The 14,375-nt window shown below is 41.7% G+C and overlaps 1 protein-coding gene across 1 annotated transcript in view; it reads left to right on the forward strand.

Moving 5' to 3' along the window:
* wnt7aa (wingless-type MMTV integration site family, member 7Aa) overlaps positions 1-13,645 on the forward strand; it is a 32,306-nt gene extending 18,661 nt beyond the window's left edge. The window contains exon 4 of the mRNA XM_084317572.1: positions 12,188-13,645. Coding sequence (XP_084173698.1) covers positions 12,188-12,661 — 474 coding nt within the window. The 3' untranslated portion in view covers positions 12,662-13,645. The remainder of the gene's footprint in view (positions 1-12,187) is intronic.
* Positions 13,646-14,375: the final 730 nt, after the last annotated feature.

Raw genomic sequence — 14,375 nt, forward strand, 5'->3', positions numbered from 1 at the left:
AAGGGGTTAAGTGTCTAGTTACATGCGTACATTAGGGGTGGGGGAAAAAATCGATACGTAGTAGTATCGCGATACTTTGAGTGACGCCAAGTATCTATATTTAATTATTCATAATTATTATTATTATTATAATTCTTTTTGTATAAGGAAGTTGCATTGTTCATCTCAATACCTGTAATAGTACAGTAGTCCACACACACACACACACACACACACACACACACACACACACACACACACACACACACACACACACACACACACACACACACACACACACACACACACACACACACACACACACATGTGTGCATTCAGTTAAGTTGGAATATGACTGTAATACACACAGTTCAGTTTGTCAGGTTCATGCAACACAGATTACAGTGTTGACATCCGTCTGCTTGAGAAAATACCATGTTCTGCAATAAAAATTATTGAAGTGAGATGAACAGACTGAACTTTATTTTATTAGATAAAACATGTTGACAAAGTGTTACTTTGCAGTTGAAAAAGATTAAAAAAAAAAAAATTATAATATTGCGATATATTTAGTATCGCAATACTATCGTATCAAGTTTCAAGTTTCAAGTTTCTTTAATAGTTGTCATACAGAAGTACAGAATACTTTCATACAAAATGCTTCTTACTGTTACGCTCCAGAGACTGTGCTAGACAAGATAGTATCAAATAACATAGTATAGCATGTAATTTAGAAGTAGAAAATGAGGTCACAGTGTTCGGTATAGACATATGTACAATGTTCTGAGTTACCATATAATATACAATACTATGCAGTGTACTAATGTACAGTACTATCTAGTGCAAAGCAGAAATGGGATGAGGTACAATTTAGGTACAATTTACAGTAAGGTGTACGAGTTGTAGTGCAATCCTTCATCAATAAATATAAAGTGTGGGGAGTGGGTGCTACAGTGTGTTTGCTTAAAGTGGGTGTGTGCTATAAGTGTGTGGAGTGGGTGCTACAGTGTGTTTGTTTAAAGTGGGTGTGTGCTATAAAGTGTGTGGAGTGGGTGCTACAGTGTGTTTGTTTAAGTGAGTGTGTGCGTGTGGATGTGTGTGCTATGTGCGTTTGGTGGTTGTTGTTGTGTAGTGTTCATTCATTGTTCGTTTAGCAGCCTGATGGCCTGGGGATAGAAGCTTCGTGATAGCCTCCACTCTCCCAGACCGACTGTGGGGGGTAAGTGCGCAGCGAAGGGGATTGGGAATTGGCATAACGACTAACATTGGGATGGGAGAAAATCGGAGGAAAAATATCAATAAAAAAAAATAAAAAAAAAATGAAAGAGGAGATGTCGTCATAGTGGTGTCTGGTGTCATGAGATGTCGTCATAGTGGTGTCTGGTGACGCAAGTATCGCGATAGTATCGTATCGTGAGGTCTCAGGCGATTCCCACCCCTAACGTACATACACACAGTCCCCCACACATATATATACATTTTATCAGAGAGGTCAAAGGTCGCCTCCAGTGCAGTGCCCCTGGAGCAGTTTTGGGGTTCGGTGCCTTGCCCAAGGGCACTTAGGCAGGATGGCGGGCACCGTAGATGTAATACCAGCCACACTTCTGTCACCAGCGACAGTGGCTCGGGAGGTAGAGCAGTCGTCTGGCAATCCGGAGGTTCGCGGTTCGATTCCCGCTCCTCCCGGGCAGCGTGTCGAAGTGTCCTTGAGCAAGACACTTAACCCCTAATTGCTCCCGATGAGCAGGTTGGCACCTTGCATGGTCGCCTCCGCCGTCGGTGTGTGAATGTGTGAGTGAATGGGTAAAATGTGAGGAACAAATTGTAAAGCGATTTTGGATAAAAGCGCTATATAAAAAAGCAGCCATTTAGCAGCTCACAGCTGGAATATACCCTCCTCTCGGGAGCCGGGGATCGAACCCACAACCTCTCGGCTTACTGACCGGCCTCTTTACCTGGACGGCAGCAGTGTAACGGTCTCAGTGTACTTGCTGTTAACCGTGTGTACAGTAGACAGGCGGCCTACGGCGATATCTTTTCAAAACTGATTACGGTCGGGGGATGGCTCTCTGTTGGCTCCTAGGCTCCCCATGAAGACAAGTCAAGTGTTTATTGATCACCTTTATTGATCCCTTTGGTGTCATAGCAGCATGGGGGGGGGGGGGGGGGATGGCGGGAGTACAGGTAGGGTAGGTAGTAATAATAATAGAACATAGAACAAGTATACTGCACCTTGTGTAGATTGTTTACTTTTACTCTCACTCATAGTATATATTCAAATTATTTATTGCCATATTTATTGTAAAATGTAATATAACTGATAGGGCATACAGACAGACCCTCATCTGCACCTTTGTTTACACTGTTTATTTTTCTCATATGTTTATATTCAGATCATTTGAATGCCCGTACCTCCCCTCCCCCTGCTATGACACCCGAATTTCCCCCAAGGCGATCAATAAAGAAATATATTATCTTATCTTATCTTAATAATAATAATAATAATAATAATAATAATAATAATAATAATAATAATAATAATAATAATAATAATAATAAAAATAAGATTTGCGAGTGCTTAAAATATATCTTATATTATAGCTATGGGTCTAATACACCCGTCGATTGTCAGTGAGTTGCTTCCAGTCAACATGCACAAAACAGATTGTTTTTTCATCCGTACATTTTAGTTTTATACCGTTTTGAATACGAGTATAGTTTTGGTGATTCTTACTTAGTAATCCCAGGAAAAGATGCGATAATAGCCCTTTAGTGGAATACACTAAACACGTTGTCATTTTTCGCCTGATTATCTAATCTTGCGGTATTTGCCCTTTTGCGAGCTCAGACCCATTCCCATTGATAACACCAGGCTGGATGGATGAAAATGAATGGATATCGCTAATAAAAGAAATAACGATTAAAACCCGACTATACTCGTGATTGGCGCTGAACGGTTGGCGAGTTAACCCGACTATACTCGTGACTGCCGTTGAATGAGTTAAGAGTCAGAGTTGTCAAGTTCTCCAGGTTTTCAGTTTTCTAAAAGATCATCCTAGGATGCAAACCGGCCCAGTCGTACACAGGATCAGGCTCTGTGCGGGCACGCGCTGGGGACATGTTGGGTTGCCATGGCGTCGTGAAGATAAAACCACACTCATCAATCATCCACGGTACATTATCCAAGGTATTAGGAAAGTATTATGACTTTTTAATTATGATAATTGTAAGAATTGGCACATACTGTACACATCGTTGATTCTGCTCAGTCATATATCTTCATTATCATGAATGGTAGTGTGTGTGTGTGTGTGTGTGTGTGTGTGTGTGTGTGTGTGTGTGTGTGTGTGTGTGTGTGTGTGTGTGTGTGTGTGTGTGTGTGTGTGTGTGTGTGTGTGTGTGTGTGTCTGTGTGTGTGTGTGTGTGTGTGTGTGTGTGTGTGTGTGTGTGTGTGTGTGTGTGTGTGTGACAGAAACAGTCTTTAACGCAGATGATTCAGTGACGACTCGATCTTGAGAATCCTTTGACGCCAGATTTATGCACATTGTGCCGATGAGGGAACTAATACCGTTGTTCATGACAGACGTGTTAAATCATGAGGTGTATGAGTTCTATAACAGATTAGGATCATGGAGCTGCTTGGCTCCTCAACTCAATACAGAAAACAACCTTTATTTATACCCAAGGGGCAATTATGAAGCCAGAACTGAAAGGGAAAAAAAGAATATATATATATATGGTCCAAAATGGTCATAGTATATATCCAAATATATATATATATATATATATATATATATATATTAAATAAATAAATTAAAAAAATTATAATATATATTAAAATAAGTACATAAAAAGTACATAAAAAACACATGTAAAATATTTAGACAAACAACAGTTGAGACAACGATGGATGATATCTCATTCATAAAATGTACAGTGCTGAAATGCCTGTTTATGTACGCGAGGGGGCAGGTCGCGTGAATACTTTCCCTAAGCCATTTGTACTTTTGCGCGATCTGATTGGCCACTGACGTTTCTGGTCATGTGACATGTGCGCCAATCGTGGGACGGCAAGTTCTTTCGCCGGTTAAGCTTAGGCACTCTTTCGAAGTTGGTTAAGGTTAAAGTTAGTCTTAGAGCAGGGCGATAGAACGCCAGCCCTGATTCCAAACTCTAACCTTAACCAACTTCGAAAGAGTTGCCTAAGCTTAACCAGTGATAAACTAGGCGTTAGGTAGTTTGCAGGCTGGTAGACCCGGAAATAGGCACAGAACTTGCCGCCCCACGATTGGCGCACATGTCACATGACCAGAGACGTCAGTGGCCAATCAGATCGCGCAAAAGTACAACTGGCTTAGGGAAAGTATTCACGCGGGCAGGTCCAGTCAGTAGAGCAGAGGGCTGAAGGGACGTCCCTGGTGGAGCCTCATCCTCCTCGTGAACGCGGGACATTTGTCTGGTCTCCAGCGTCAGCGAGGTCGCTCTAACATCTTTAGATCGCTTGGTGTGTTGTGTGCTTGAATACCACGCACACGTAGGGATGTTCAATATTGGCTTTTTGACCGATATACCGATATTGTCCAACTCTTAATTTCCGATACCGATATCAACCGATACCGATATATGCTGGGTTTCCCCCCCAAAAAAACGGTATAATTTCAGGTAATTAACATTACATATCTTTTGTTGTGGAATTAACACAACATTATGCATACTTTTGACAATAAATTAAATAAGAATGTGTTCTTACTTGCTTGCCTGGGTAAATAAAGGTTAAATAAATGTAAAAAAAGAAAATAAATTTATTAATTATTTTTTGAAAACCGATACCGATAATTTCCGATATTACATTTTAATGCCAATATCGGTCGATAATATCGGACATCCCTACACACAAGTCAAATAAGTATTGATGCTTCACCATTTCAAAGAGGTCCTCAGCTCCTCTTTTAACTATATTCTACAAGAGAAACGCCATTGGAATTCGTTTGGATGTTATACAAAATCACTGAGCTTTGATTGATCATTGTCGTGTGTGATATGTTTCCTGTTACATTTATAATGGCTGGTTCAGTACTCAGGACAGAGCTATTTTATCAAGTGTTCCTTTATGAATCCCCTTGGGGAAAGTCAAGTGTTACAGCAGTATGGGGGGGGGGGGGGTACAGGTAGGATAGGTAGTAATAATAATAGAACATAAAACAAAGTGCAAAGTAATAATGATAATGGTGATGACGGTAGTACAGTAGTAGTGAACAGTAGTGAGTGGCAGGATTCAATCAGACAACAGTAGTAATAGTGATGATTGTAAACATGGTCCAAACCATAGTAACACACTGTACCAGAGTCTGTGCAGTGTTTATTATTAAGAGTCAGAGGGGGGGGGGGGGGGGGGGGGGGGGGGTGTTCCTTAATGTAGACTTGTAAATTCCTTCAAGTAGACATTCTAGAGCCCAACATCTTCTGAACAGTGGTTGTTACCCCGTGAGCCTTTCATGTTTAATTTCACATGATGTCAGGAGTGAGCACCTCTGTTCGGAATGTCTCCTGAGCAGAACAAACAGTGATGTAAAAAAGATGCTACTGGTTGGATTACTCAGGTTCCATTCTACAAACATTCCACATCAATGGACCCTTTGAATTAAACGTCTATCGGGGAACGGAGGCGCGGCCATGCTAAGCTATATGCATCACAGGCTTCTGACAATTACCCCGGAGACTCCACCATGTCTAATGGCACATGAGAGAGGAATAATTAGAAGGAGGTTGAGTGAGGAAGGGCTCCCACTGACTCGCTGTGGAGGAGGAGGAGGAGGAGGAGGAGGAGGAGGGTTGGCTGATGTCATTCATTCAGGGACGGGGAGATTGAGTGCGTAGACCGAGCGCTTTGCCAAACGCACCGAAAGGTCGACTCTAACCTTGAAAAGACCATTCATCACTGCCAATCAGCCCCCTTCAGACGCCTCTATCTGCAGAGAGGGACGTCACGACTCGGCTCAGCTCCTCACAGTCAAGTTCATCGGGTTCCTCTGTGAATTCAAACAAGTTCAGTGTGTGTGTGTGTTTTATTTTTAAAATGTGTTATTTTTATTTAATTTTTATTTATCCTTTATTTATCCAGGAATGTCCCATTGAGATACAAGATATCTTCTTCCAGGGAGTCCTGACCAACACGGCACACAACAAGTTTCAACATAAAAACAAGGGCATTAAACAAAAAACATACAAATCAAGTACAAATACAGAAGGCCATTTGTGCAGTGGCAAGGAGCATAATCACATCAGCAATAGTAGTAGTAGAGTAGTAGTTTATTTTTTCAGTCATCATCTCACACAATACAATATACACCATCATTTATCAATATTTGATTTTTACAGTGACTGAAAAGGTACAGACTGAAGCATAGTGCTTATATGTGCCTGTCCTATATTCTTACCAAAAACATTTAAAAATGTGGACTCAAACAGTATAAAAAAAAAAAAAAAAAAAAAAAAATATATATATATATATATATATATATATATATATATATATATATATATATATATATATAAAGTTGAATAAATAGCATTATTCTTGTGTTCTTGCTATTAGATTAGATTAGATTAGATTAGATTCAAATGTATTGTCATCATGCAGCACAAGTATAGTGCAACGAAAATAAGTTTGGCATCCAACCAGAGTGCAAATGTAACAGTAAAGTGCAATAATAATATACAATGTACAGGTGATTTAAACAGGGTATACAATATATAAATGAGTACTACTGAGGATAGTGCTAATCAGATGTATGTACAGAGTTGTAGTATTAATATGTACAGTATGTAATAGGTATAAAGACACTATGGTAGTAAGTCATACTGGCCAGCAGTGTAACTAGTAAGAGTAGGTAAGGGATATGTACAGATATATAGATATAGTATCTATCTACAGATATTATGTTTAATTTAGCCAATTTTGGAAATCAATCACTAGACATTGTGAGTACTTTTAAAATATTCTGTATTTTTTCAGATTCAAAGATTAAACATTTTATACCTTGTGTTTTTAAATTGTATTTTACACCGTGATTGAATACTTTTCATAGATTTGCAGTACAAAAACAACAACAACAACAACAACCAAAAGAAAGGGTGGTGAATATCTTTTAGAGCGACTTTATGTAATCGTCCTGGTATTTGCGAGCCTCATCTCTACAGGAATGACACACACAGGTACACATGCCAGTGACATAGCCCGTCTGAGATCTGTGGAATGTTTCAGATCAATTGGAATGTTAAAATACTTTTGTCTCGACTTGTTCAACCATTCAGGACACATGGTTACGATGCCTTCACTCTGAACCGCTCAGGACACATGGTTATTACGATGCCTTCATTCAGGACCAGGGGTGTAAAAAGTACCCAGAAAATATACTTAAGTGAAAGTATGGGTACCGTCTCAAAATCGTACTGGATAAAAACACACTTGAGTAAAAGTAAAAAAGTTTCTACTTTTAAATGTATTTAAGTACTAAAAAGTAAAAGTAAAAACTTTTTTTATTCTGGGGCATTGAAATGTTCCGTTTTGTCCTCTTCATCACTTGTACTATCGTTTGTGGCCATCTTCTGTAGCTTGTCACTCTGACTGTCTATTCTTCTGATAGCAGGTGTTTAATCAAAGATCCCCGCTTTCTAGTCTTGCACAAGGACCAATCAGCATGGGTATGGGCGGGTTCATTTTCCATTGATGTGGATTTGATTGGCTGTTTTTAAATAAAGAGCGGCCGCACGATTAATAACGTTCGTTCGGCCAGAGAAACAAATATACTAATTAAAATGGTTGGACCTGTGAGATTTGTACTTTGTAGGTCTGCATTTGAAATGTAAAGAGTAAAAAGAATGTACACTCTCAACACATGGTTACGAGGCCTTCACTCTGAACACATGGTTACGATTAGGCATGTCCGATATTATCGGCCTACCGATAAACTTCATTCATTCAATTAATAAACTGTATGTCTCACTGTCACTGTGTGGAAGAGACTGGGATCATTCTTTTGTGCAAGGCAACATCAGGCTTGACTTAAAACATTATTTTCCTAACTTAGTGAAACTAAATGTAACAAATTAACACATACCGTACTTTTCGCACTATAAGCTGCACCTGACTATAAGCCGCAGCAGCTAAATTGAATGATGTGTACATATATAAGCCGCACTGGACTATAAGCTGCATGTGTTTTAATGTTTAATTACCATATGTAAGGAGTGGAGCCTGCGGCTTAATTTGACTCAACACGGGAAACCTCACCCGGCCCGGACGCGGAAAGGATTGACAGATTGATTGCTCTTTCTCGATTCTGTGAGTGGTGGTGCATGGCCGTTCTTATATTGAGCTTTAAGTTCCCACCTCTACAGAGAATGACTCCCATTGGGACACAATACTGTCGGACAAATAACATTAACTCATTTACAAGTTGTATTAAGTTTAGCAAATAAGGGAACAGATAAATAACATTTCAATGCAGTAAAAAAAGCAATATTTCGATTTTCGGGTTTTGTCCACATATAAGCCGCACCGTTATATAAGCCGCAGGGTCGAAAAATGGGGAAAAAAGCTGCGGTTTATAGTCTGAAAAGTACGGTAGATATAAATGTACTGAATGGTTATTTCTTATTTTTTATTTTTTTTATCCAATATATATTTTTCTTTTTTTACCGATACCCGACATTTATTTAACCTTTATTAACCCAGGCAAGCAAGTAAGAACAAATTCTCATTTTATTTATTGTGAAAAGTATGCATAATGTTGTGTTAATTCCACAACAAGAGATATGTAATGTTAGGCCCCGTTTAGACGGAAACGCTAGCAGGTGAATCCGCAAAATTTTTTTTCGGATGTGCCTTTCGTTTATACGGAAACAGCGTTTTTACGGGGTGAAACCGCAAAAAAGTGAGACTACCTTCCAGGGTGGAATTCCTAGAAACGCAAAACCTTTGCGCTCTCGTCTAAACTGTCAAACCGTATAAATCTGTTAAAACGATGACGAAAGGGTTGTCACGGCTCTGGTCGCGCGTACTGCTTACGTCACAGGTAGCAGGTAAGCGCCAGTAGCCGAGACGTAAACAAAGCAAGTATGTCTGACTATATCAACGGAGATCACTTGAAGGCTACATTGGCAGTACTTTTAAAGACACAAGAATCTGTCCCGCGGCTATCACAACTATTATGACTGGACCCACTGTCTGTGAGTGACTCTGCTTTGGTCCAATCACATTCCCCACCCACACTCTGCGAATCAGAGGCAGAGTAGGGCGGGTCTTCACAGCACGTCATTTGACATATGCGCCAATCGTGTGACAACGGGGCTCCGTTGTCTCGAGTTGTTACAGCGTCGTCTGCACGGAGAATTCCACCCCAAAACGCTCGTCTAAACGCAAAATTAAAAGTGAAACCGCAAGACGACTTTTGCGGTTTCTGTTCACAAAACGCTCGTCTAAACATAGCCTTAATTACCTGAAATTATTCAGTTCTTTTGTTGGGGAAACCCCGCATATATCGGTATCGGTTGATATCGGTATAGGAAATTAAGAGTTGGACAATATCGGTATATCGGATATCGGTAAAAAAGCCAATATCGAACATCCCTACTCTGAACACATGGTTACAAGGCCTTCACTCTGAACTCAGTGCATGCCGTGTTTCCAAACAAACCCGATTTAGGGATGCACCGATCCGATATTGGTATCGGTATCGGCCACCGATATCAGTAAAATAGCTGGATCGGGTATCGGTAAAAGATATATATATATATATCGGATAAAAAATAAATAAAAATAAAAATAACCATTCAGTACATTTATATCTATGTGTTAATTTGTTACATTTAGTTTCACTAAGTTAGGAAAGTAATGTTTTAAGTCAAGCCTGATGTTGCCTTGTTGCACAAAACAATGATCCCAGTCTCTTCCACACAGTGACAGTGAGGCATACAGTTTATTAATTGAATGAATGAAGTTTATTTTCTGTCTTTGTTTACAACAAATGAAAAACACACTTGTGATCCTTTACAATTCTTAAAAACAAAATATATTTTAATATAAAAAAAAACGTGGATAATTTTTTTTTAAACTGTTTTGGAAAAAATATTTGGACAATGGGTATCGGATCGGCATCGGTATTGGCCGATACCCAAGTATCGGTATCGGGACTGAAAAAGTTGGATCGGTGCATCCCTTTACGGAAAACATCAGCAGGAATACTGAATTGAGGACGTTTTTTTAAAGTCTTTGTCCTAAGCTTTTCACCCAGGAATCCATTCCGGTGTTTTGTATTCACCTTATTCTGTTTCGTCCCTCTTTCACCCGGTGTGGAGATCGATTTTTCGGTTGCTGAACTTGAACTGATCAGAATCAGAATCAGAAAGGTCTTTATTGCCAAATAGTTTTCACATACAAGGAATTTGATTTGGTTGTTTTTGGTCTGACATTGACGGACAGACAATTATGGTAGAATAAAAAATGTAAAGGTGGAATAAAATAAAATGGAATATAAAATAAAATTACTTTGAAGCACAGTAGAATATAATATAATTATAAAATAGGAATAGGCCAGGGCTGTACAACTGTGCATTTTGTTCATGGCAAAGATGCTAGCTAAAACATCGGACATTTAGGATATTCCGAAATACATTTTTAAAAATACATCTATAAGGAAAGCTCATTCTCCTTTGTAACAAAGGCTGTGTTCACACTGCAAGCCAAAAGGCCCAAATCTGATTCTTGTGTGAACAGCACAAGAGAATAAATATTTCTAGGGTGCAATCTTTCTAAAGCCCTTATTGTTCTTGTGTATACTGTTTACTTTTACTGTTACTCATAGTTATTCCGATTTATTGTAACATATAATATAACCGATATTGATTGAAGAAGTGTGTTTTTAGTTGACAGCAAACTTATCTTATCTCATCTTATTTTGTATCATCTTATCTTATCGTATCTCATATCATCTCATCTCATCTTATCTTAACTCATCTAATCTTATCTCATCTCATCTAATCTCATCTCATCTTATCTTAACTCATCTTATCTTATCTCATCTTAATTCATGTTAACTCATCTTATCTTAACTCATCTTATCTTATCTCATCTTAACTCATCTTATCTTAACTCATCTTAATTCATCTTATCTCCTCTCCTCTCCTCTCCTCTCCTCACCGTGTCTCCTCTCCTCTCCTCTCCTCTCCTCTCCTCTCCTCTCCTCTCCTCTCCTCTCCTCTCCTCTCCTCTCCTCTCCTCTCCTCTCCTCTCCTCTCCTCACCGTGTCTCCTCGTCTCGTCTCCTCTCCTCTCCTTGTCTCCTCTCCTCTCCTCTCCTCACTGTGTCTCCTCTCCTCATCTCCTCTCCCCCCCTGTCTCCTCTCCTCATCTCCTCTCCTCACCGTGTCTCCTCTCCTCTCTCTCCTCTCCTCTCCTCTCCTCTCCTCTCCTCTCCTCTCCTCTCCTCTCCTCTCCTCTCCTCTCCTCTCCTCTCCTCTCCTCTCCTCTCATCTCCTCTCCTCTCACGTGTCCCCTCTCCTCTCTCCTCATCTCCTCTCCTCACCGTGTCTCCTCTCCTCTCCTCTCCTCTCCTCTCCTCTCCTCTCCTCTCCTCTCCTCTCCTCTCCTCTCCTCTCCTCACCGTGTCTCCTCTCCTCTCCTCTCCTCTCCTCACCGTGTCTCCTCTCCTCTCCTCTCCTCTCCTCTCCTCTCCTCTCCTCTCCTCTCCTCTCCTCTCCTCACCGTGTCTCCTCTCCTCTCCTCTCCTCTCCTCACCGTGTCTCCTCTCCTCTCCTCTCCTCTCCTCTCCTCTCCTCTCCTCTCCTCTCCTCTCCTCTCCTCTCCTCTCCTCTCCTCTCCTCTCCTCTCCTCACCGTGTCTCCTCTCCTCTCCTCTCCTCTCCTCACCGTGTCTCCTCTCCTCTCCTCTCCTCTCCTCTCCTCTCCTCTCCTCTCCTCTCCTCTCCTCTCCTCTCCTCTCCTCACCGTGTCTCCTCTCCTCTCCTCTCCTCTCCTCACCGTGTCTCCTCTCCTCTCCTCTCCTCTCCTCACCGTGTCTCCTCTCCTCTCCTCTCCTCTCCTCTCCTCTCCTCTCCTCTCCTCTCCTCTCCTCTCCTCTCCTCTCCTCTCCTCACCGTGTCTCCTCTCCTCTCCTCTCCTCACCGTGTCTCCTCTCCCCTCCCCCTCAGATCCTGGAGAAGAACATGCGTCTGGAGTGTAAGTGTCACGGCGTGTCGGGCTCCTGCACCACCAAGACCTGCTGGACCACGCTGCCCAAGTTCCGCCAGCTGGGCTACGTGCTGAAGGACCGCTACAACCAGGCGCTGCACGTGGAGCCGGTCCGCGCCAGTCGCAACAAGCGGCCCACCTTCCTGAAGCTCAAGAAGTCCTACCGCAAGCCCACCGACACGGACCTGGTCTACATCGAGAAGTCGCCCAACTACTGCGAGGCCGACCCGCTGACGGGCAGCACGGGGACGCAGGGGCGCGCCTGCAACAAGACGGCCCACCAGCCCAACAGCTGCGACCTGATGTGCTGCGGGCGGGGCCACGACACGCACCAGTACTCGCGCGTCTGGCAGTGCAACTGCAAGTTCCTGTGGTGCTGCTACGTCAAGTGCAACACCTGCAGCGAGCGGACAGAGGTTTACAACTGCAAGTGAAACTGTGTTTACCGGACCGTGTATTTATATTTATATAGGGGGGGGGACGGAGGCTCGGGAGGTAGAGCCGTCTTGTGGTAATCCGGGAGGTTCCCCGCGGCTCGATCCCCGCTCCTCGGGACGCTTAAACCCCCTAACTGCTCCCGATGAGCAGGTTGGCACCTTGCACACGGGCGCCTCTGCCGTCGGTGTGTGAATGTGTGAGTGAATGTGGGAGAAATTGTAAAGCGTTTTGGGATAAAAGCTGTTATATAAATGCACCACTTTACCATTTACCATACGCACATCTAGGTCTGTGTGTGTGTGTGTCTTCGTAACTTAGGAGGACTTGGGTGGAGGAAGCTCCCTGCTGATTGGCTGTACGTGGACCTCAGCGTCCAGTAGCTGATCCCAAGTCAGCCCCGTCTTGCCTTGAACACGTTGCTACTTAACAACCAGGACAATTGGTTTCCCCCCCAATTTGTGTTGATGATATCGATGCCAATGGACATCCGCCATGCCACCGGACCGGACCGGACCGGAACGCCACTGGACAATCTCTACCGTCGGCCCACAGGCCCGTTCGTAGAAGTACGGCCGGTTTTGGAATCTCTTTCCATCCTGTTCATATTGAAAATGTGTTTTTAATGGATATTGTTTTTTTTTTATTATCGTGCCCGTAGGTGACTTTTCAGTTTGGACCTTTGCTGCCTTCAAACGGAACTCGCGAGTTTCGTGGTCTCGTTTCGCAGGGAAGTCGACCGAGCGATGCGCTTTGCCGTTCCACGTCTATTGACGTCGTGAGGAGGACACAGTTGCTTGGCGAGCGTTGCTAGGCGACCGGACGACGCGTCTCAAAGCCACAGAGGCTAGCGGTTTAGCTAGCTAAATGCAGAGTCGTAACGACAGAGGAAGAAGATGAGACCGTTGGGAATATCAAACCTTTATTTAAAATACATTGAGGAAACATTGAGGTTTTGCCTTCATTTCCAATGACGAGGAGTAAACGGTTAAAAGACTAAATTAAAAGATAAACAATACAAGATAAAACTGTGGAAATCACCTAAAATACAGATGAAACTGTGGAAATCACCTAAAATACAAGATGAAAACTGGAAATCACCTAAAATACAAGATAAAAACTATGGAAATCACCTAAAATACAAGATGAAAACTATGGAAATCACCTAAAATACAAGATGAAAACTATAGGAAATCACCTAAAATACAAGATAAAACTAGAAAAGACTACATTTTCAATACTCACAAACTTCCATCTTTAAAATACACATCACAGGGAGTGAGAGGCCGATAAATCAGGCTGCTATTATTTGATTTAGAAATAATCAGCATCTTTGGATAGCCGTGTGTCACTTGATTCCATACTTTTTCTTTTTTTCTTTGTATCAATTTATTTAGTTTGATACATTTTGTTGGTTTCAAATAATAAGTATAGTGCAGATCTACTAAAGGAGATAATTCTTCTGTCACCTTTTTATTCGATGTATATATATATTTTTATTTGTTCCGTTCATGGTAATACACAGCTCCATAAAAGGGAAAAGAAAGTATTTAATAATCAAAGCATCTCTCAATTTGCACATTCCATGTGTGAAAAGGAGGGAGAAGAAAGTCTTATTCAGCCTGCCCCCTTACTCAAAACAATAGATGGTCAAAACAATAGATGGTCTGTCAATTACACATATTTAACAATCAATGCTTACAGTAACATGAG

This window comes from Notolepis coatsorum (assembly GCF_963971535.1).
Source record: "Notolepis coatsorum genome assembly, chromosome: 6".
Taxonomy (NCBI): Eukaryota; Metazoa; Chordata; class Actinopteri; order Aulopiformes; family Paralepididae; genus Notolepis; species Notolepis coatsorum.